This window comes from Homalodisca vitripennis, chromosome 8 (genome assembly GCF_021130785.1).
Source record: "Homalodisca vitripennis isolate AUS2020 chromosome 8, UT_GWSS_2.1, whole genome shotgun sequence".
NCBI classification, from domain to species: domain Eukaryota; kingdom Metazoa; phylum Arthropoda; class Insecta; order Hemiptera; family Cicadellidae; genus Homalodisca; species Homalodisca vitripennis.
In genome coordinates, this window is record NC_060214.1 from 13,702,930 (window position 1) to 13,722,837 (window position 19,908).

Consider the following 19,908-nt stretch of genomic DNA (forward strand, 5'->3'; position numbering starts at 1 on the left):
TGGCAAACGCGAAATGCCAATGGCATTGACTGGCCCTGGCGATTGGCCAATAAACTATGGAGTGGTGTTGACGACGCACAATGTGGCAATATCACTATATCAGTAATACCTGACAATAAGTCAAGATATGCCAATTTACTCAAAACTTTAACTAATGACTTTTCTTGTCTTTATAAACCGATGTTTTCATTTTTATGATCACGTCCAAGTATTAACTTTTTTCCCCTTCAGCGTGCTTCTAAAATCTGCTCTCTTAGACTGTTGTTTTTGCTGCAATTGAAACACTATCCTGCGACTCACTATATACCATAAACATTTCTCATCTCTGGATTACCTAATGTTTGACTTAAATAATAGTCACAAAACTGGAATCTGTTGTTTGTTAATGTATTGCCATAATAGTCCCATTAAAACATTAATGGGGATAAGGGTTTAATATTCATTTTCAGACTACTTAGTTATAATTAATAAATTCAAACTTAGTAAAAATGTGCAAAGTTTTAGTAGCTTTCTCACTCTTTCCCGCAAAGGAACAAAAAGATTTTTGATCGTTTTGTAGCTGATGCATTGTATATTAAATAAATTTTCCATACCTTGCACATACTTGCACGTAAAATACTTTTTAAACTTTAATTTATCCTAAAAAAACAATTATATAATAAGCTTTCAACAGTTTGACAAGTTTTAAAACTATTAACAGTATTTCACATGTATATGTATATTGTCGTAAACTAATTATTGAACGTTACAGGTTTAGAAAACTTCTCTTTTATTTTGCTATATCATTAGAAGTTTGGGAAATGTGCGGTATATAAGAGTTGGATTTTACAAGGTCTTTTAACAAAATTAACGTATTTTAAAGAAGTCTTTCTTGAGAAAAGACACATTATACAATATAACTTTAATGATTCTGTTTTACGTTAGTGCAATCTATGTATGACGAATAACATTAAATTCTGTATATTATGTTACACTTTACTGGCATGGTGTTTACCTTCCTGAAGTCCGTTTACCAGATCCAGTATATCACACAAGTCACAAAATCTTTATTCAATAGTAAAACAGGATAATTTACACTCCCCCATGCACCATAAGAGTGCGTGCGGGAAAAATTAACACATTAAAAAATATATATTATAGTTCCTTAATCTCTGGAAGTCTTATGAAAGTCCTTAGTTACACACATCCCATTTATACTACATTGATACTCCCTTACAACCATTGACAATGTTACATTTTAAGTCAGTGGCGAGTTACTTTTAAATTTATATTAATGAATTTAGAACATTTTTTAAATGACATAATATATTAAACTATCTAAACAAAACAAGATATAAAATATGAAGAGAGTAACATGCGATTAACTATATAAACAAACAAGCAATAAAAAGTAAATTGAATATCAAGCAATAACAATTAAATATAAATATAACAGAAATCAACAATACATAATGTATATAATTTACCAGACATCACATAACTACGAACATATAAATATATAAGAAATACTGAACGCAAATAAATATAATTATAATAAATACTGTACGCAACACTGAGATAATATGCACTTCTGCCATCTATGGTTTGAATCTTCAAACCGCGCATTGCACTGTGCCACCAGTCGGCTCATGGTCTCAGGTGCCCCCGAGGTTGCCTGATCAGGCACCGTCAAAGCATATGGTGACACACATAGTCCTTGTGGAGCCCAGCTAGCACAATATGCGCCCTTAGCAATAAACAATTAACAAAAATGCATACTAGACACAGATATCCTGAGCAGACAACCATAACAAACCTCTATCACAGATACCGTAAACATACACACACATTTTGAATCAAACAAGCAGGCCTACTAGTTGATCTTTTCATAAGTTACAAATTTGAGTGTTTTCATTTAAAATCTAGGCTTCCTCTCCCAGTACAAGTCATCACCACGACTTTGCAGCAATTCATTAAATAGTTTTGGAGCCAAGTAACTAAACTGATATCTACACTTCTCTTTCTTCAAATTTGGCACTAAAAGACGTATTTTGTGAGTAGATCTAGTTGCTCTAGTTGCCTGCTTGATTTTAAATTGGTGATTGGATTGAGATCAGCGATTGCATCTTGTGTACTCCGACGTTAACCCTTTGAGTGCCACGGGTACTTTCCGAAGGCATATGCATAAAGTGCCACGCTGTTTTTCGCATATTTGTAAGCTTTTGGGAAAAAAAAGCTGTTGTAAAATAACTACCAAACAGATTTCCATCATTTTGTTGTTGTTTTTTTTCTTATTAAATGCAGAATATGATACATATCGTTACAATTAAAATTTGATTTAAAAAAATAAAAAAATTTCAGTATTTATAAAAAAAGTTTTTTACTTTTGTATAAAAAGTTAAGTTTCGACCTAATTTGTGTGTATACGGTATATTTTAAGATTTTTTTTCTTTATACCATGATAAAGGCCATATGATTATAAATAAAACCCATGTGTAATATCTTATTATAGAATTTTAAAAACATGGCATTATATGTATTAACAAAATGCTGCCCGGTACCGACATTTTATAAACTGTACTTCATTTGTCAGAGTTTAGAAATTACTTAGTAATGATGTAGTTTTCCCAATAAATCTAATAAAACATTAATACAACACAAATAATTATGATTAGTAAATTTAGAAACTAATACTTGCTAACATATTTACATAAAAGTTTACATTTACTAAATAATAACCCTAATAATATTTACACTGAAAATTCACGTTTTTCACTTGAACACAACTCAAATCATACATTACTTTTGTAAAGAAATACAGTAAAATACTATATAAGTTACTATTTTATTTTGTATTAACTCAAATGCTTGGTTATCGGCACATAAACAACAAGAAAGGCCGTTACGCAACACGGTACTCGTCCGCTACGTCGCGTGACTGTAAGACAGAATCATCGTACAGGTACTTATCACAGCCCACTATTTTTGGACGAGTTTTCCTTATCAGAGATCAAAATAAACTTCATTATACGTTCCTTCTTCCATAATGAATAGAAAAATACTCGATGAGTCATACTTCTTATCTCCAAATCGTCTCCAAATAGACACATGAATGACCTGACATTTCCGAATAATGAAACATTGTTCTTATAGTTTTTGATTTAATTGATTGTCGTAATAACTTGTACATTCCAAAATAGGTTAAATAAAGTCAGTTGTTTTTAACAATGTAATTTATTTTGTCCCCGATAAGGAAAACTCGTCCAAAAATAGTGGCTTCTTGATAAGTACCCAAACAACATAAGTTTCACAGATAAAATAGTAGAGAAACAACATAAAACTCGTATTTATTGATAGTTTGGAACCTATTGAATACAGCCGTCTGATTATTTGGCCCAAATAATCTTGTACTATATAAAATACTATCGAAATACGAAACGTCAAAATTGGCGACGCTGGCACTTTATGCACTTTTCGTAGCGTCAAAAATTAGCGACGCTGTGGCACTCAAAGGGTTAAGAGAGTACGGGCATCTCACACTGAACGTCCAACCATCCGATGGATATATTTTATGTCTTAGGCGTCTACCGAATAGTATCTCACACCGCAAACGTCCAACCAGCGGATGGACGGGTAAATTTGCATGCATCTCGTCTTTCAATTGAGTTGCGATCTCCGTCAGTGAAAAGAAATAATGACATTTAGCGTACATTGGTGTAACAGTGAGTTTATGAGGAGTGTACCATGGATTGTTGCTGACAGCTCCAGTAGTGATGACGAAAATCCAATCGTGCTATATTCAGTTAGTAAAATAAAACACTGGGTGTACCCCATTAATAAAAAAACAGAAGAGCATTTGGTAAATTCCAATATTTGATGGCTGATTTAGAGGGGGGCGAAGAGAGATTCAGACAATATTTTACACTAATTAAAGAATAATTTGAAGAGGTTTTGGAATTTATAAAGAATTATATAAAGAAGAAAGACACGAATTACAGGAAATCAGTCACAAGCAGAGAACAGCTCGCTGTGTGCTTGAGTTAAACTTTTTTAAGTATTAAGACCCAGCAAAGATCATTAGGTAGTTTTAGTTAATATCATAAAGCAGGTTTAATGCTTTACGGAACTTCAATAATGTGTTTGACTTCTTACATGGATGACTAGCTACAATCAATAATCGATAAAGAACTTAAGGCTCTAGCAACAGAACTTGCCGATGTTTACAAAGTTGATCTGGACAAAGAAGAACTTATAATGCTAGAACAGAAGATCTGCTAGACGACTCAAATACAACAATCTTCTACAATCTATAAACAACCACAGTATGCAGGACGATATCCAGCATTTACGACTTTTCTAACCATACCCGTTTCTTTGGTCTCCAATGAAAAGAAGCTTTAGTAAACAGAAGTTTATAAAAACATTTTTTTATCTCAGAATAAGAACATTACAGCAGTACTTAACAACCTTGTAATAAAAGTTAACGTGGTTAAGAACAGTACCGTAATCATAGGTCAAGGTTTTAATCATCTCAAAACAAACCATATAAATCAACACTGTTGAAGACGGAGATTATGAAATCAAATAAGTTTTACAGTAGAGCAACATCCCCATGTAACAAATAGTAATTTCAGGCTTAGAGAAACGAAACTTTCATGTTTCTCAAAAATACTATTACATGTGATTAATTAATTTGTTCAACTGTTATAAAATATGCTAAATCTAATGTACATGTGAAATTTATGTCAGTGTTTAATTTCAGCAATATAATGTAAACAATATCAAAAATAAAATGCTGCAATAATTACATTTTTTGGGTTCATAAAACCTATCAATACATTCAGTATACGAATTTGAAATTAAATTGTTCGTTTTAATTCGAATATATAAGAAATTAGAGTACTATGCAGTAAAACAAACTTTTACACACTATTTGCACGGAAAATTACTTTTTGTCAAATTGGAGTCATGCGCTCAATGACAATGTTTCACCGAGTGACATGAAATCTAGATTCGTCCCTGGCATAATTCCATTACCACCAGTGCTTTAATAACATAGCCATTCTTTATTTCAAATAGACTTCGCAAAATGTTAAAAGTCCTGGTCAGAATTTTTACTTGCTGTTGGTATTAAAGTTCCATTATAATTTGTCTAAATGTTTTATTTAAAGATTTTTTTTAATGAAGATTTAATAAATAAATATCCAATAATATACTAAGAGATGCGATGTACAAACTGGGTCCTCAGACCTCAATTCGCAACCGTCCTTCATTCGTCAACCCGAGTCAACATAAAGTTAACTTGGTGTGGTGAGGTGGGAGTGGGACTCGGGGAAACGCAGGTCTTGGTCTTGTTGACGTTGATTGTCATTTGTCTGAGTTGATTGTTGACGTCAACTGCAACCGCTGTGTTTTGAAGCGCGACCGGTTTGTTGTGGACACTGACTGATAATATCAATTTTTCTTTGTAAGTTTATCGGAATGTTATTTGAATTACCTAACAATGAATTTGTTCCTGATGTGTTAGCGATTCAAAAAGTGTTTTTCAGCTGTAGCGTTTTGACTTCGCGTGATTGGGAGGTTAGAATTTAATTTTCTTATTTTTCTTACATTGTCAATTTTTATCACTATCCACGTAAACTCACCAGCTTTTATTTCAGAAACACATTCAAAGTTTAGAACTAGAAAAAAAATGAATAATGTAAGAGAACATGATAATTTTCAAATGCCGGTCGGCATGCATTAGCCCTGCTATTTAAAATTTAAACACATCAATGTGACATGTTCATGATAGGCCAAGGACCTATTGAGTTCTCACACTAAGAGACAATCACTAAAACTATCCAAAACCACCTTTAAAATATTCCTGGCCGTGGGAAATAACAAACAATCTGATGTAAACTAATAAAAACTCAACAGTGACTGTCTCTCTTACCTGAAGGTCAATTTATGGTCCTACCCGAGAGTATTGATTATAATTCAACAGTTATTACTTGAGTTAAAGTATTGAAAACTCAGTAACCTAACTATCTGACTTGGATCTACTTGAGGACCAACTATCTGCAGGCCTATCAGAGAAGCCAGGCTGGCTTCCCAAGCCTACTGCCATATTTTCTTTATTTGATTTTTCCTCAACCTTTCTATATCAGAACAAATAGGAGTTCTGAACAAACTTTGGTCCATAAAATTGGATGTCCCTAAACCGAATTAAATATCATCTTGAAGTTATGGTACTGTCATTGTGTGCAATTTTAGAACTGTGCGTATTTATATTGTATAACATTTTGAGCAATCAATAGATTATATAGACCTTATGACTAAATGGTAGAGTACAATAAGCAGACCCAGTTGTTTTACATCTATACTGACAAAACTACATCATTAGATATAACAGACTATATTTGAATGAAAATTACCTGTCATTATGGATAATTGGTTCCTGTTTTCTGCCTCCCTAAAAGAAGCAGTGTCAGTGAGAAGGAGGTGACTCTGTTCCTATCTACCTTTTGTTATTAGGCTATAGATACGTACGTAATATAAGTATAAAAAGTTAAAAATCAACATTTACAAGTATTCACATGATCTGAGCTTGAATTTAGGTACTATTTCGAGGGATGTTCTTCTCTTTTCGTCAGAAGTGCGGGGAGGTGCCACTGAAGTCCGCACTGATGGCAGGAGGCATTTCCAATCAGTACTTTTCTGATCTCAGATCACATTGCAGATCGTCCAACGTGATTACTTTGTCAACAACATGTTCTCAAGTCACAATTTCAGTACAAAAAATCCTTAAATCAGTTTTGATTTCAGGAAGTTATTAAGTTCATCAGAGAAGACGAAGACCCGTTAATTGCTCAAAATAAAGTCCTTGAAGCAACAGTATCACATCCACTCAATCAGCTGCACCCAGTTAAGGAAGAATATCAGAGGCTTTTCTTGAAAAAACTCATTTCGCAGGTTTGTATGTAAAAAAAGCATAACTTTTAACCCTCCCCACCCCCATCAACTCTACAATTTAACTATTTAGATTTAACAACAGTTTCGGATTAATTTTTTGTTTTTTGTTTTGTTAGGATGTTCATCTTTAATTTTATGCTCTGTTTTTCATCAATTGATTTCTGCTTTTGTGTACAAGTAATCTAATTTATTTGATTGAAATTTAAAAAAATATTAATTTGCAGTGTTATTTTCTTTGGTGGCGTCGGATTTAAGAAACTTTGTATTTTGGATTTGGTGGGACGGGTCCCACTGACATTCATGTCTCCTCAAGTTTTGCAATGTCATTCTTTCAATGATCTTGAAATTTGTTGTTGAATTTATTTGTAGGTCAGATTAGATTTATCTTGTCAGCTTGCTCCTTTGTTGTATATTGGTGGATGATAAGTTAGAAGGAACTTTCAAAATATGTGTTTACTAAATTTTTATTATTGTAGCCCTTTGTTTTTGAAACTATTCCTTATAAATTCAAAGAGGGAATTATAATCTTTAAAAAACTTCATATGGAATGATTTGCACTCAGAATTATAAAAACACTTTATATGGTTACTTTTAAATTGAGTGTTTTCAAATAGTAAATGTGTTGGATTTCAGCTGAGAGGTTATTTGATCATCTTAATTTTGAGGTGGTATCACGTTATTTTTTAAATAAATATTTAAATCATTTTTACCATCCTATTAATATTCAGTTCAATCTGTGAAATAATATTTAGGACTTTATTAAATACCTTGTTTAGGAACAATATGAAATGCTGTAGTTGAATTCAACGGTTCAAATTGATATACTTAATACTCGGTGAGCAATTCATAATAATACTCTGATCTTTCAGATCCAACATCTGTCACTCTCTACAAGGTGGATCAAAAATCACTACTATAAAATTTTACCATTGGTATTCCTTTTTTATTTGTTGTAGCAAAATAAACTTGGAATATAAATTTCCACTTAAAAGTAACCCATAATTCACTTTTGTAAAATTTTAATAAATTCTTTGACTTTCAATTAGCCTATTACAGTTTGAAAATGTTGTATTACCACACATTTGAAAACTAATACAATAACATTTTTCTGGAACTAAGTTTAGAAACAGGTCTTTGGTACTCTAAACATGTGGCAGTTTGAACTTTATACCTTTATCATACAGAAATAATAATCTTTCCTTAAAAAACACAAACAAGCTGTAAACTAAGTAAGATAGGACTAAACTTTATATGACATTTCTTACTTATTATGATCTGACAAATTGAATGGTAAAGTTAGATAGGTAATTTATGGACACTTTGTAGGCTGTATTAATTCAAACAGTCTAATTAATTTGACCTAAGGGTTTTTTCAACTTTCTAATAATTCTTACATTATTGTGGCTACTTCAGTACAATAAGTTTATTAAATAACTTGTTATTTATTATTCAATTACTTTGAATTTAAGAATATGATTGTAAAACTATAAAATAAAATTCAATTATGACTTTAATAACGTTTTGCTTTCAACTTCAACAGAAAATAATAACGAATATAGAAAGTAATCAAGCATCATGATCCACAATTATTTTTTTTTATAATTCTAGTTGGAGGCCTGTGGTGAAGAAGTGAGTAACGAAGTGTACAAGAATTACATTGAAAAGTTGAACACCACTAGTGAACTGCAGGAACACCACCACCGTCATTTCAGAATTGAAGGGAAAGGCTTCATCACCCTGCAGGAGAGTACCAGATTTGTAACCGGCGGAACTACAGGTCTACAGACTTGGGAGGTTAGTATAACATGTTGGTGTGATAACACGAGCACAATCATTGTCACTTCAGAATTGACGGGATAGGCTTCGTCACCCTGCAGTATAGTACAACACGTGGTGACTGAGAACTACTCTGGTCATTTATGGAATTGGTGGTGTGGCACTCCAGAAATATAAAAATCTTGCGTATCAATGTATAAGAATAAGAATAAATTTATTTTCTCAGGATAACATAAATACATACAGTAGTTACAGAGCGTAAAAAAAAAAAAAACAAAAAAACAAAAAACTCTCCCAGGTCTGACCTTAATGAAGAAAAAAAATATCAAATTATACAAACTAAAAAAAAAAACTTTTGTCCAAATTGTTAAGTCTTAACTACTATGTACATTACAGCAACTACACTATGAATGTTAATTAACCCATTCAAGACATTGGACGGGCAGTTTCCGTCCTTCCCTTCGCGCGGCGCAACGGACTAAAGACGGGCCGCGCCCGTCCGCTAGACACGACATCGACGTAGTTTGAATATATTGCCGATAGATCGCATAGGCATTCACATTTGCTGCATATTTTGTTCTCAATATTGTAGTCTATGTTTTTCTTCTTCTTCTTCGTTGATGAAAATCATCTGATATTGCCTCAAATCATCTTGGCAAAACAGCTTTCTTTCGTTTGTAAACAGTCAAGATGGTGTCTCGCGACCGGAATGATGTGGTTCGTAAATTCGGATGATTTTTGCGGCTTACGTTGTTAATGTTTTAGATGAAGGTGGTGATGAGGAATGTGACAGTGAACAAGATGACATGATACATGAAAATAATTAAATGTCTGATGGTACAAACGTTGACAGCAGTGATAATGAAAGTGACGATAACCCACCGGCTAGGCCTTGTGATTTTTGCGTGAAGTTTTGGACCAAATACTGTTAGTACAATGCGTATTTTACCGGCAATGATGGAATAAATCCTATCATTTCGAGGTAGTTAAGAGAAAAACTGCACTGAATCAGATGTGTTCAATCACTTCTGTGACGAAACCTGTTGGGCTCAGGTAACCCTTTGGTAGGCTTCCCGGTTGTGGAGAATCACCACTGCGCCTTCAAGGAAAGTTTTGGGGGCATTTTATTGAAAAGATACCTCCAACCACCAAAGCCAGGCCCTCAAGAAAATGGTAAAGTTTGTGCCTCACAGGGGAAAAAGAAGTGAAACAGTGTACCAATGTAAAAAAGTGTCATGTTCCACTTCATCTGAGAACATTTTTTGAGGTGTTTCACACCCGATACCAACTTCTAAAGATGTATATTAAAAATTTGTAGATGGTGTAAATATATTTATATAAAAAAAACTAACGTTTTGTGTTCATAAAAATAACAAGGAATAACTAGAGTAAATGTATAATATTCATAGCATGTTATACATTAAGTGTTATGCAATGTGCACCTGTTCTTACACGAAAGCATGGAAAATATCCAGTTCTGTAGTCCAAAAATTATAGTAATTTATTCAGTCACGAATGGGTTAAAGTATACATCAGATAAAAGCTAACAAAATACACAACTAGAGGAAGAAAAACTAATAACATTTTTAATATGTACATATAAAACAATATTTTTAAATCCTGAGAAAATTTAGGGCCTCCAAGGCAAGCCTGTTTAGAGGACACCGTGTAATTATATTATTAAAAAACTAAAAAAAATAAAAAGTTCAGACAGTTAAAATTTAAAAAGAAAAAAGTCCCTATAAGCTATTTTTATTGAAATTTTGTAATCATGTGTAAGATAATACATGCTACTGGAATCTATTTCAGGGTAAATTTTGTGGACCATGCTTGGAAAATTAATGAAAATTTAATTCATTTATTCCTGAACCTCAATTAAAACCTCAATGTCGCAGGAGAAAGAAAACAACCATTTGTTTTAATGTCTTCAAAAAACAGAATTTTGACTTTTTAAATTTTATTTCATTAGGAATTTTGTTAAATATTCTTGGGGCTAAAAAAAAAGTATGTTTTAGTAAAAAATGTTTTTTGTGGTTTAGGTGTTCTAAAGTTATTTGCATTGCGAAGTTTAAACCTATACTCATTAATGTCAACATCCGGTAGGTTTCCACTCTTATCGTAGAACAACTTTAAAGTTTTGTACACAAAACATAAATCTTAGAGGTAAAATATTAAGGCTGACAAAATAGAGGGAATGAGGTTTCAGTTTTTAGGTTTGTTTACTATAATTCTAATAAAATGTTTTTGAAGTTTCAAAATAGGCTGTAAGCTTTGTCTTGTAAGTGCCTCCCCAACACGAAATACCATAGTCTAACCGACTGTTTTACCAATGAAAAATAAAAAAGACGTAATATCTCTTTGTCACAAAAATTCCTCAGAAAATAAAAAACTCGTAAATAATTTTTTAATTTAGATTTCAATACTAATATGTGGTTATTCCAGTTTAATTCTCTGTCTAACACTACGCCTAGATATTTAACTTCACTTGCTTCTGCAACCGGTTTACAAGATAAAAATTACAAATAGAATTATTGCAAAGACAATTAAAACATTTATAAATAATTGCACGGCGTCAAAAGGCACTTGACCTCTTTAAACTAAAATTAATATAACTTGTCTTCTCAGGGCTAAGAACCATTCTGTTTTTACAAAACCACCACTTTAGCGCTTTGAGATCAACATTCATAGCAAGCTCTATATCACCCCAGCTGGAGCTGGGAATAACACAAAGCAATGTCGTCAGCAAAAACAAGTTATACTACCCTGAAGACTAGCATTACAAAAGATCATTGATGTAAATTAAGAAAAGAGTAGGGCCTAAAACTGATCCTTGAGGTACACCACACTTAATTTCACCCATTGCACTGAAAACTCCATTAATTTTTACACACTGTCTTCTAGATTTTTAAATAATCTTGAAACCAATTTAAAACAACTCCCCTTATCCCACAGTCAAACATTTTTTTCCCAATAATATTCCGTGATCAACAGTGTCAAAGGCTTTTTTTTATGTCCAAAAACAGCCCACTAACATGTTTGTTTTTGGTCAAGTCCCTCAGATATCAATCCAATGAAATTTAAAAGTGTAGTTTTCGGTGCTCACGCCCTCTCTGAAACCCATACTGATTGCGACTAAAAAAACTCCGTCAAAGTGAGGAGAAATTAATCAATTTTCGCTTCATAATTTTCTCTAAGACCTTAGATATGGTAGAAACCAAAAGAGATAGGGCGGAAGTTGCTACAAATTGTTGAGGGGCCTTTCTTGTGAATCGGAATAACAACTGCTGACTTCAATTTTTCCGGAAAAACTCCTGTTTGAAAACTTAAATTTACTATAAATAAAAGAACATAACAAATTTTAGGAAAATGTGTGTTTAATTAAAGTTGAACTAATTCCGTCTAATCCGGGAGACTTGCCATTCTTTAATGAGTTGACAGCGTCTTGCAGGTCCTGTAAGAGTACAGGTTCCAGAAACATAGAACGCATTTCGTAATTCTTAGGGAATGACCCGGCATAAGGTAAAAATTCACAATTTGTCGGTTCTTCAATACTGTCGGCTAAGCTATCAATACAACCGTTAGGAAATAGTTGTTGAATTTATCAGCTATTATTTTAGGATCTCTAGTAATTTCATTTTGTCCTATTTCCAATGAATAATCCAATTTGTTTACTTTTTTGACCATTTCATTTTAAAATATTCCAAGTTTGTTTTGGGTTACCTTTGCTTTTTTTCAAACAGATTTTTATAATAAGCATTTTTTAGATCTTTTATGTCTTTGTTCAGTTTATTTCGAAAGCGAAATGAAAAAAATATTAAACCTGTCACCTTGTTGGTTTCTGTGCTTTTTAAATCTCTTAAACAACAGGTTTATTTCTAAATATGAAACGCTTACAGATTCCATCGTTGATCCAAGGTTTCAACTTAACACATTTATTTCTTAGTTCAATTTCAGCTTTACTTGCACTAATCGCAACTTGCAACAAATCATAAAACTTATCAAAAGCATCAGAACGCGTTTTCCGTTCCATACACTTGTGCCCCAGTCAGTTTGGTCGAGAACATCATTAAGATATTTATAGTTGATGCGGTATTGTTTACTTGTGCTATCAGCTGTTCGAGGGACCCGGGTGAGGAGGGGCGCCCCCCCTCAACCCACCCCCACACGGCTGTCAGCGAGTGGTCGGTTATGTGAGCATGCTCTACCGCAGCACTGATCATTGTCTTGTCTTTGCAGGCAAGTTTAACATAAACATGATCAATGCATGTCTCAGAACGCTCTGCAATTCTTGTAGGCTCATTGATCATCGACTCAAATCCATGACTAGCCATCAACATTTCGTAATCGTCTACTGCACTACTATTGATTAGTAAATTAATGTTCATGTCACCAATTATACAAGCACTTCTTTTTAATTTTAGTTCATTTTCTAAAAATGTTTGTAGCTCAGATAAAAACGCAGGAATAGAGTAATGTTGCAACCTGTATATAGCCATAAAAAACCATTCATATGAATCAATTTTAACGGAGAACGATAAAACATCTGCTGTTTGAAAATAATTAGTAGTTGAAATAAAAATTTTACACTTTTAACAAACGAGTCATGAACATAGACAGCGACTCCACCAGCTCTATATTTATTTATTACATTTTAAAAATAGCGTATAGCCATTAATTTGGTACAGATTCGCTTCGGAATCTTTAATCCATATCTCGGAAAGGAATATAAAATCGGGTCGTCTTTTATAAGAAGATAGGTGTACTAGCAGGCTATCAAAGTTATGCCTCATGCTGCGAATATTTGATGAATAACCATAAAAGTTCTATCGAAACAATTTATCTCTTCAAAAACTAGTATCATTAATTAAGTTCAATTTTTTTTTTATTATTAATAAAATTTTGGACTGCCTTTAGAGAAAAATTAAACTAAAATATTACAATACATGTCACAAAAAAATTCATAATTAATTTCATCAATTACACAGCAAATTAAAGTTATGGAATCAATAATTAAATACATACTTACAATACAAGAATAGTACTAAAGCCTTTCAAGGTCCAGCCTGGTTACATACTTGTATGACAGGTGCATTGTCCTCTTAGGAAAACTTTTCCTCCCCGTGTGCCACACATACTTGTACCCTTTGTCCTTTTTCGCCTGACGAGCGAGCGCATACAACCTCCTCCTTGAAGGTGTCAGTGACTCGTTGAGGTAGATTGTGGAGTCCATAGCCATTCCAAGATGCCGCGTTGAGAGATCCCTCTTCTGATGCTTCCTCTTCTGGAGTTCCTCCTTGTCAAGCCGACGGACAAACTTCACAATGATGCCACGGGGTCCTCTGCGAGCCGCATCATTCTTCTTCCCCAGACGGTGACAAGCGTCGATCATCGTGGCGTTGATGTCCATGTTAACCGCTTCCCCAACTTTAACCACGATGTCAACCACGTCGTCGACAGTCTCTGTAGGCTCCTCAGGGATGCCCTGGATCTCGATGCAGTTCCTCCTGGAGTAACATCTCTTGTTCCTCTACGCGGGTCTCCCAAAGCAGCAATCTCATTCCTCAACGCTTTATTCTCCGCCTCCAACTTCTCCATCCCTTCCCTATACTTCTTCATTTCATCCACCTGGCTCCTCAAAATAGCAGCAGTTTCGGCGAGCTTGGTGTCAAGGCTCTCATGTGAATTTATTGAAGTCAGCAATTATTACTTTCTGGTCAGATTTTATTTCATTGATTGCCTGCATGACATCTTCAAGTGACAGTTTACCTTGCTCAGCCTGTACTTCCAGTCTCATATACTGCGACGTCGGATTGCAGCACATGGGGTTGCACCTCCAGGCGATGTCCTCATTAGTGAGAGTCTCGATATCCACTTTGCTCATGTTAACACAGTTTCCATGATTGAAACAAACGCCCACAGTCAGCACAACAACAACTTTAGGTGTTTACCCGGTGACGGCCTTCACACAAACGCCACAACTCGACATAATTAACAAATAAACAAACAAATAATAAAAAATATAGACAAATTTGCGAAATTAAAACTCCACCAAGTGATCCACTAACTACGATAGTTAACGCACACACAACTCCAGTATCGCGAACTTAAAACCCTGCAAAGGGACACAGAGAGAGATAAGAGCTGAGCGATCCGCACTGCCTGAACTCTGAACCAATCACTGTAACATGTCTAGCATTACCCTTAAGCCTTACATTTAATGTTTAACTCGCATTATACTTTATACCCCAATGACAACTTGAAGGTGTTGGTAGATTATCTAGACGTGAACGGGCCTTGGTTGTGTAGTGGACAAATTTCACTGTGTGCATGCGCCACTCTTCTAATCAGCACAGACAGTCAGTTCTGTCTGCTTTACGAGTAAATGTGTACTAGCGTGGCTAAAAAGATAGGTATCAGTGCTTAAAATGGACACAGCAAGTACTTCAGTTTTTAAAACTGTACAGAAACTGATGAAACAATATAAAACATCTATATTGAGGAGTAACATGTTAACGAAGTACTTTGATAGCTGAGACGTGCATCACCTCGATATTTCCAATAGTGCTAGTGGTCTACTGGCTGCACCTGGCACCCTGCTTGTCTTACCCCACCCAGCCCACACTTCCCCTCACCGCTCCATACGAGAACCGTTACATGTCGAAATAATCTACCTATAATTTCTGTCTTGACCTGTGCTAACTGGTTAGAAAACTTGATGAACTCTTACCATTTCTAGAGTATTTTCATTTTTCCCGTAATTTATAATTTGTGGTAATTTCCTTGTTAGGTTTCTATTGAATGCTCAGAGGTACTTGAAAATAAATAAACTAAGAAATACTCTACGATATTTGTCAAGCAAGAAATTTCCTGTAACTGCGAAATTAATCTGCGTAAAAACCAAATACTTATTCTCGTCCAAAATTTGTTGTCCATTATTTATTACAAATATTTTTGGAAATAATAGAATATTTGTAATAAATAGTCTAACTAAAAATTATTTTATTTGAATAAATACTATTTTGTAAGGTGTTCCTTTTAACATATAAGTTCTACTTCTACCATCCGTGTCCATGTCTCGAGCGGGTCGACCAGCTCGATCAGTAACTGGCTCCAAGGTTCACTTTACCTTCTCCTTCACCATGACAAATGAAACATAACACTGGCAGGGAGCGGTGGCGATCAGTGGAAACGTTGCATCAGTCGTCTATTGCCCTTGTCTGTCCAGCTGGCTCGATTATGTTTTCCTCTCCCCTATCTCGCTCATTCTTACTTACTCTTAGTGACTTAACTTTTGGTTTTTTTTAGAATAGCAGGAAACAGAATCTTTAAAAAAAGGGTCTACGTGTTCTCCCTTACAATGGGGTCCCTTACAATGTTCTCAAGAAAATGTAACACCTCTGAATATATTTTACCAGCTTCTTCTTATTGGAAACTAAATGCTTAATATATGATCAAACACTCCAATAAATTAAATTGGAAAATATAATTGAAAAAAAAAAAAAAAAAACACCTCTGAATATCATTTCATCTCGCTGTACAGATCCAGAAGTTTACATCCTTCGGAACAGGCTTTAAATGGAAATCCATTCAGGAGAGGCGGAAGAATCAGCAGAGCTCATATGGCTAAACTGTCTTGCTATTTGCAAAACAATGCCCTCAAATGTAATTGTTTCTTGCAGAAGCTGCAGATTTGAGGGGTAAAAATAAAGAAGGAAAGTGCAAAGGTCCTTTCAGGACCAAGTGTAGAGTCTTATGCTCTTTCCCACATTAAAACCACAACAACAAAAAATGGAATCCCCATATAAATGACAAGGTGTGATCTGGTCTGGCTGTCTGTTTACAGGGTGGACTAGCATTGGCAGAGTGGTGTATACAACACAGCTCTGAGATCACAGGCAGACGTGTGCTGGAACTGGGCTGTGGTGTCGGGCTGACTGGTCTGGCTGTGTCTGTTCACAGGGAGGACTAGCATTGGCAGAGTGGTGTATACAACACAGCTCTGAGATCACAGGAAGACGTGTGCTGGAACTGGGCTGTGGTGTCGGGCTGACTGGTCTGGCTGTGTCTGTTCACAGGGAGGACTAGCATTGGCAGAGTGGTGTATACAACACAGCTCTGAGATCACAGGCAAACGTGTGCTGGAACTGGGCTGTGGTGTCGGGCTGACTGGTCTGGCTGTGGCTGTCACGTGTCGTCCCCTGTCGTACACTCTGACCGATTGCCACCCCAGCGTTCTGTCTGCACTGGAAACACAACTTGCGGCTCAACCAACCTCTCTTCACCGGTACTGAGGTTACGTCGCAGTTACTGGACTGGGAGGACTCGGAGCGACATCATCTGTCGAACCCCGTGGATATCGTTCTTGCCGCAGGTATAACGATGATTCATTGGGAGGTTTCATTGCTATTCATTGCGTGAACAAACAAGTCATAACTAGAAAATTGATCAAATACTTAAAAAAGATTCGAGGAATGATTAGAGAACTGGCATTTATATCAATCTAGTTGCTTTGTAGTAATTTTAGTATTTCATTGAACATTTAGTTTGGTATTAACATTAACTTTCTAAGTTTTTTATTACAAAACCTAATGAATTATACAATAAACATAATTAAAAAAAATAGAATATTGCTACTTTGATGTGTATGATTTATACCTTTAAAATTATACATATCGCATGATTCTATGACTAAAATTGACGGAGTAGATTTAACCTGGGTTCTTGCGTGATAAAGCTCAAGGTCAAATCAGTATGTTTGAACTGAACCATTTCCTGCGCAATACAATGGCATGTCCAAAGATTGAAGTCACAATCTTTGAAGGTTTTAAATTTGTATACAATTGTCTTATAATGTAACGCTTATTATTACACATTTTGATGTTGAGGTGGGTGACAACTTTAGCCACAACATGGCTAGAAAGTAGGACGTGAGATCCTGTACTCTGAGATGACAATCTACAACTAGTTGTGCACTACAAGAAGGCAATGGTATTTACTTAGTTTGAAGATTTTGATTTACAGTCTACTTTAATGAATTTTTAAAACTATACTTCTTGAAGGAACTATTGAGAAAATCAGATCAAAGTCAGTCAATGTCATGTTGCTATACTGAAGCACAATTTCTGTGGCAACTTTTGGTTATATAAAGGGTGGGGGGTTTCATATGGAGGGAAACACACTGAAACTGGCTCAACATAAATATACATACATTAACTCTATGCACTTGAAGGCAGTATTTATAATTTGTTCTTGGAGCTCGTATGGCCAGCTCTACTGGCTGCTGCAATTTTGTCAGAAGCGTGGATTAATTATTGCCGTATTAGAAAGATTCATTAAAAATAAATTTTAAATTATTTAAAATTTCTTCTTTAAACATTTTAAATTACTATGCAAATAACACTAAGGAAATTGAAAAATAATTACAATCTGTGGAGGCAAACAACAAATATGGCCGCCGAGCTGTCAATGAAAGTAGTGCGGCCATCTGTACTGGCCATACGAGTTGCGAGGACAAACTAACGCGAGCTGTCTGCAATCTTGGTGTGGCCAGTATTGCTGGCCTTTCGAGCGCAAAGGGTTAAGGTTTGATAGTATTGTTATATAAGTTTTAGTACCACAGTTATTTCTTAATGTTAATTTTACATTTCTGTCGACAGATGTTGTGTACGACGAGAGGTTGTTTCCTGCTCTCGTGAACACGTTGCGTCACTTCTTGTCCAACAAGTCAACGCGCGCGATATTGGCTTGTACAGAACGCAACCCCAGCACACTTGCCACATTTCTCCAACATTTGGGTGAGTATCTAACCGTATTGAAATTGTAGAGGGAGCGAATGAATCTGTAACTATTAAATCTATATAATCATATCAGTAAAATTACAAAACAATATTTTAAACAATGCACATTCTTCTGTTTCTAACGGAATTCTGGCCTGTCGCATACTTGTCTAGGCGAATAATTCTGTGTGTTTTTAACAAAAATTTTGGGTGTTGAGAAATATAAATACAAATAATCTTGAAAAGGCTCTCATATATAAGAAGAAAGAACTTATTTGGAAGCGGATTAAGCAACTTTCAACACCAATAGAAATGAAGTATGGAGTTCCTCAGGGCTCCATACTCAGTCCAATTCTTTTCCTGGTCCATGTCAATGATATAGAGTCATCACTACTGCACGGGAGACTCGTAAGTAAGTGTTGGAACAACAGGCTTTTGTTGACCTAAAGAATTGCGTCCAACTCTTTTAAAGTCTCAATCTCACAACAAACGCCTCAAAATCCAATTTTTTTAACTTCTCTTTGCGTAGTGGAGATTTTGGGTGTGGGCTTGCCATAATGTTGGCAGACTCTGTCGTAGAAGAAACAAAATCCACTAAATTCCTTGGAATACACATTGATCAACGGTTGACATGAAATGCTCAGGCATTTATGTTATGAGGTCTTTAGCTAAATACTGCCCGAGTCAGCTACTGATGACGGCATATTATGGTCTGATTTACCCACATCTTACCTATGGATTGGTGTTGTGGGGCTCTAGTGCAAACAATCAATTTTTAAAAGCCTTCAAACTTCAAAAGAAAGCGATTCGAATCAATGCAAACATGAATTTTAGAGAGTCGTGCCGACCAGCCTTCAAAACCTTGCAACTTTTGACTGCCCTGTCTATACAACCTTGAAACAGTTTCATTCTGTATGTCCAAATGTACCCTGATGAGGGGCCGTGACGTGCATGGGTATTAGACAAGAGGTAGAGACAACTAATGTTCTGGTAAACATAGAACGGTGGTTTATGAACACTTGCCTTTGCAAGCAGGTGTCCATTTTATCAAAAGATTGCCAGCTTCCATTAAAAATGCACCAACGCCTAAGGCGTTAAAAAACCCGTTTTAATCGCCTTTTAGCGTCAATGGCATTTTATAATGTCGGCGAGTTTTTGGCATGTAATTGGGAGACCACCTATTTTGAAATTAGACCCTGGCGTTGAAAATGGTGAAAATTGACGAGTGACTGGATTGAATGAATGCAAAATATGTATGTGTGAATGTGACACTGTGCTATGATTGCAACATTTTATACTAAATGGCAGACTTTTACCATATAATTTATATTGTTTACAAGAATAAAAGGTTTGAATTTCAATTTTAATTTGAATTTACCAATAATATTGTCCCTTCAGGTTAGATAGTTTTGTCAACTCGGTA

The 19,908-nt window shown here is 35.0% G+C and overlaps 1 protein-coding gene across 1 annotated transcript in view; it reads left to right on the forward strand.

The window, feature by feature from the left end:
* The first annotated feature begins 5,356 nt into the window (after positions 1-5,356).
* LOC124368024 (protein-lysine N-methyltransferase EEF2KMT) overlaps positions 5,357-19,908 on the forward strand; it is a 96,832-nt gene continuing 82,280 nt past the window's right edge. Inside the window, 6 exon segments of the mRNA XM_046825295.1 lie at positions 5,357-5,559; positions 6,787-6,933; positions 8,542-8,727; positions 16,785-16,955; positions 16,957-17,080; positions 18,366-18,503. Of these exon segments, the coding sequence (XP_046681251.1) occupies positions 5,461-5,559; positions 6,787-6,933; positions 8,542-8,727; positions 16,785-16,955; positions 16,957-17,080; positions 18,366-18,503 (865 nt within the window). The 5' untranslated portion in view covers positions 5,357-5,460.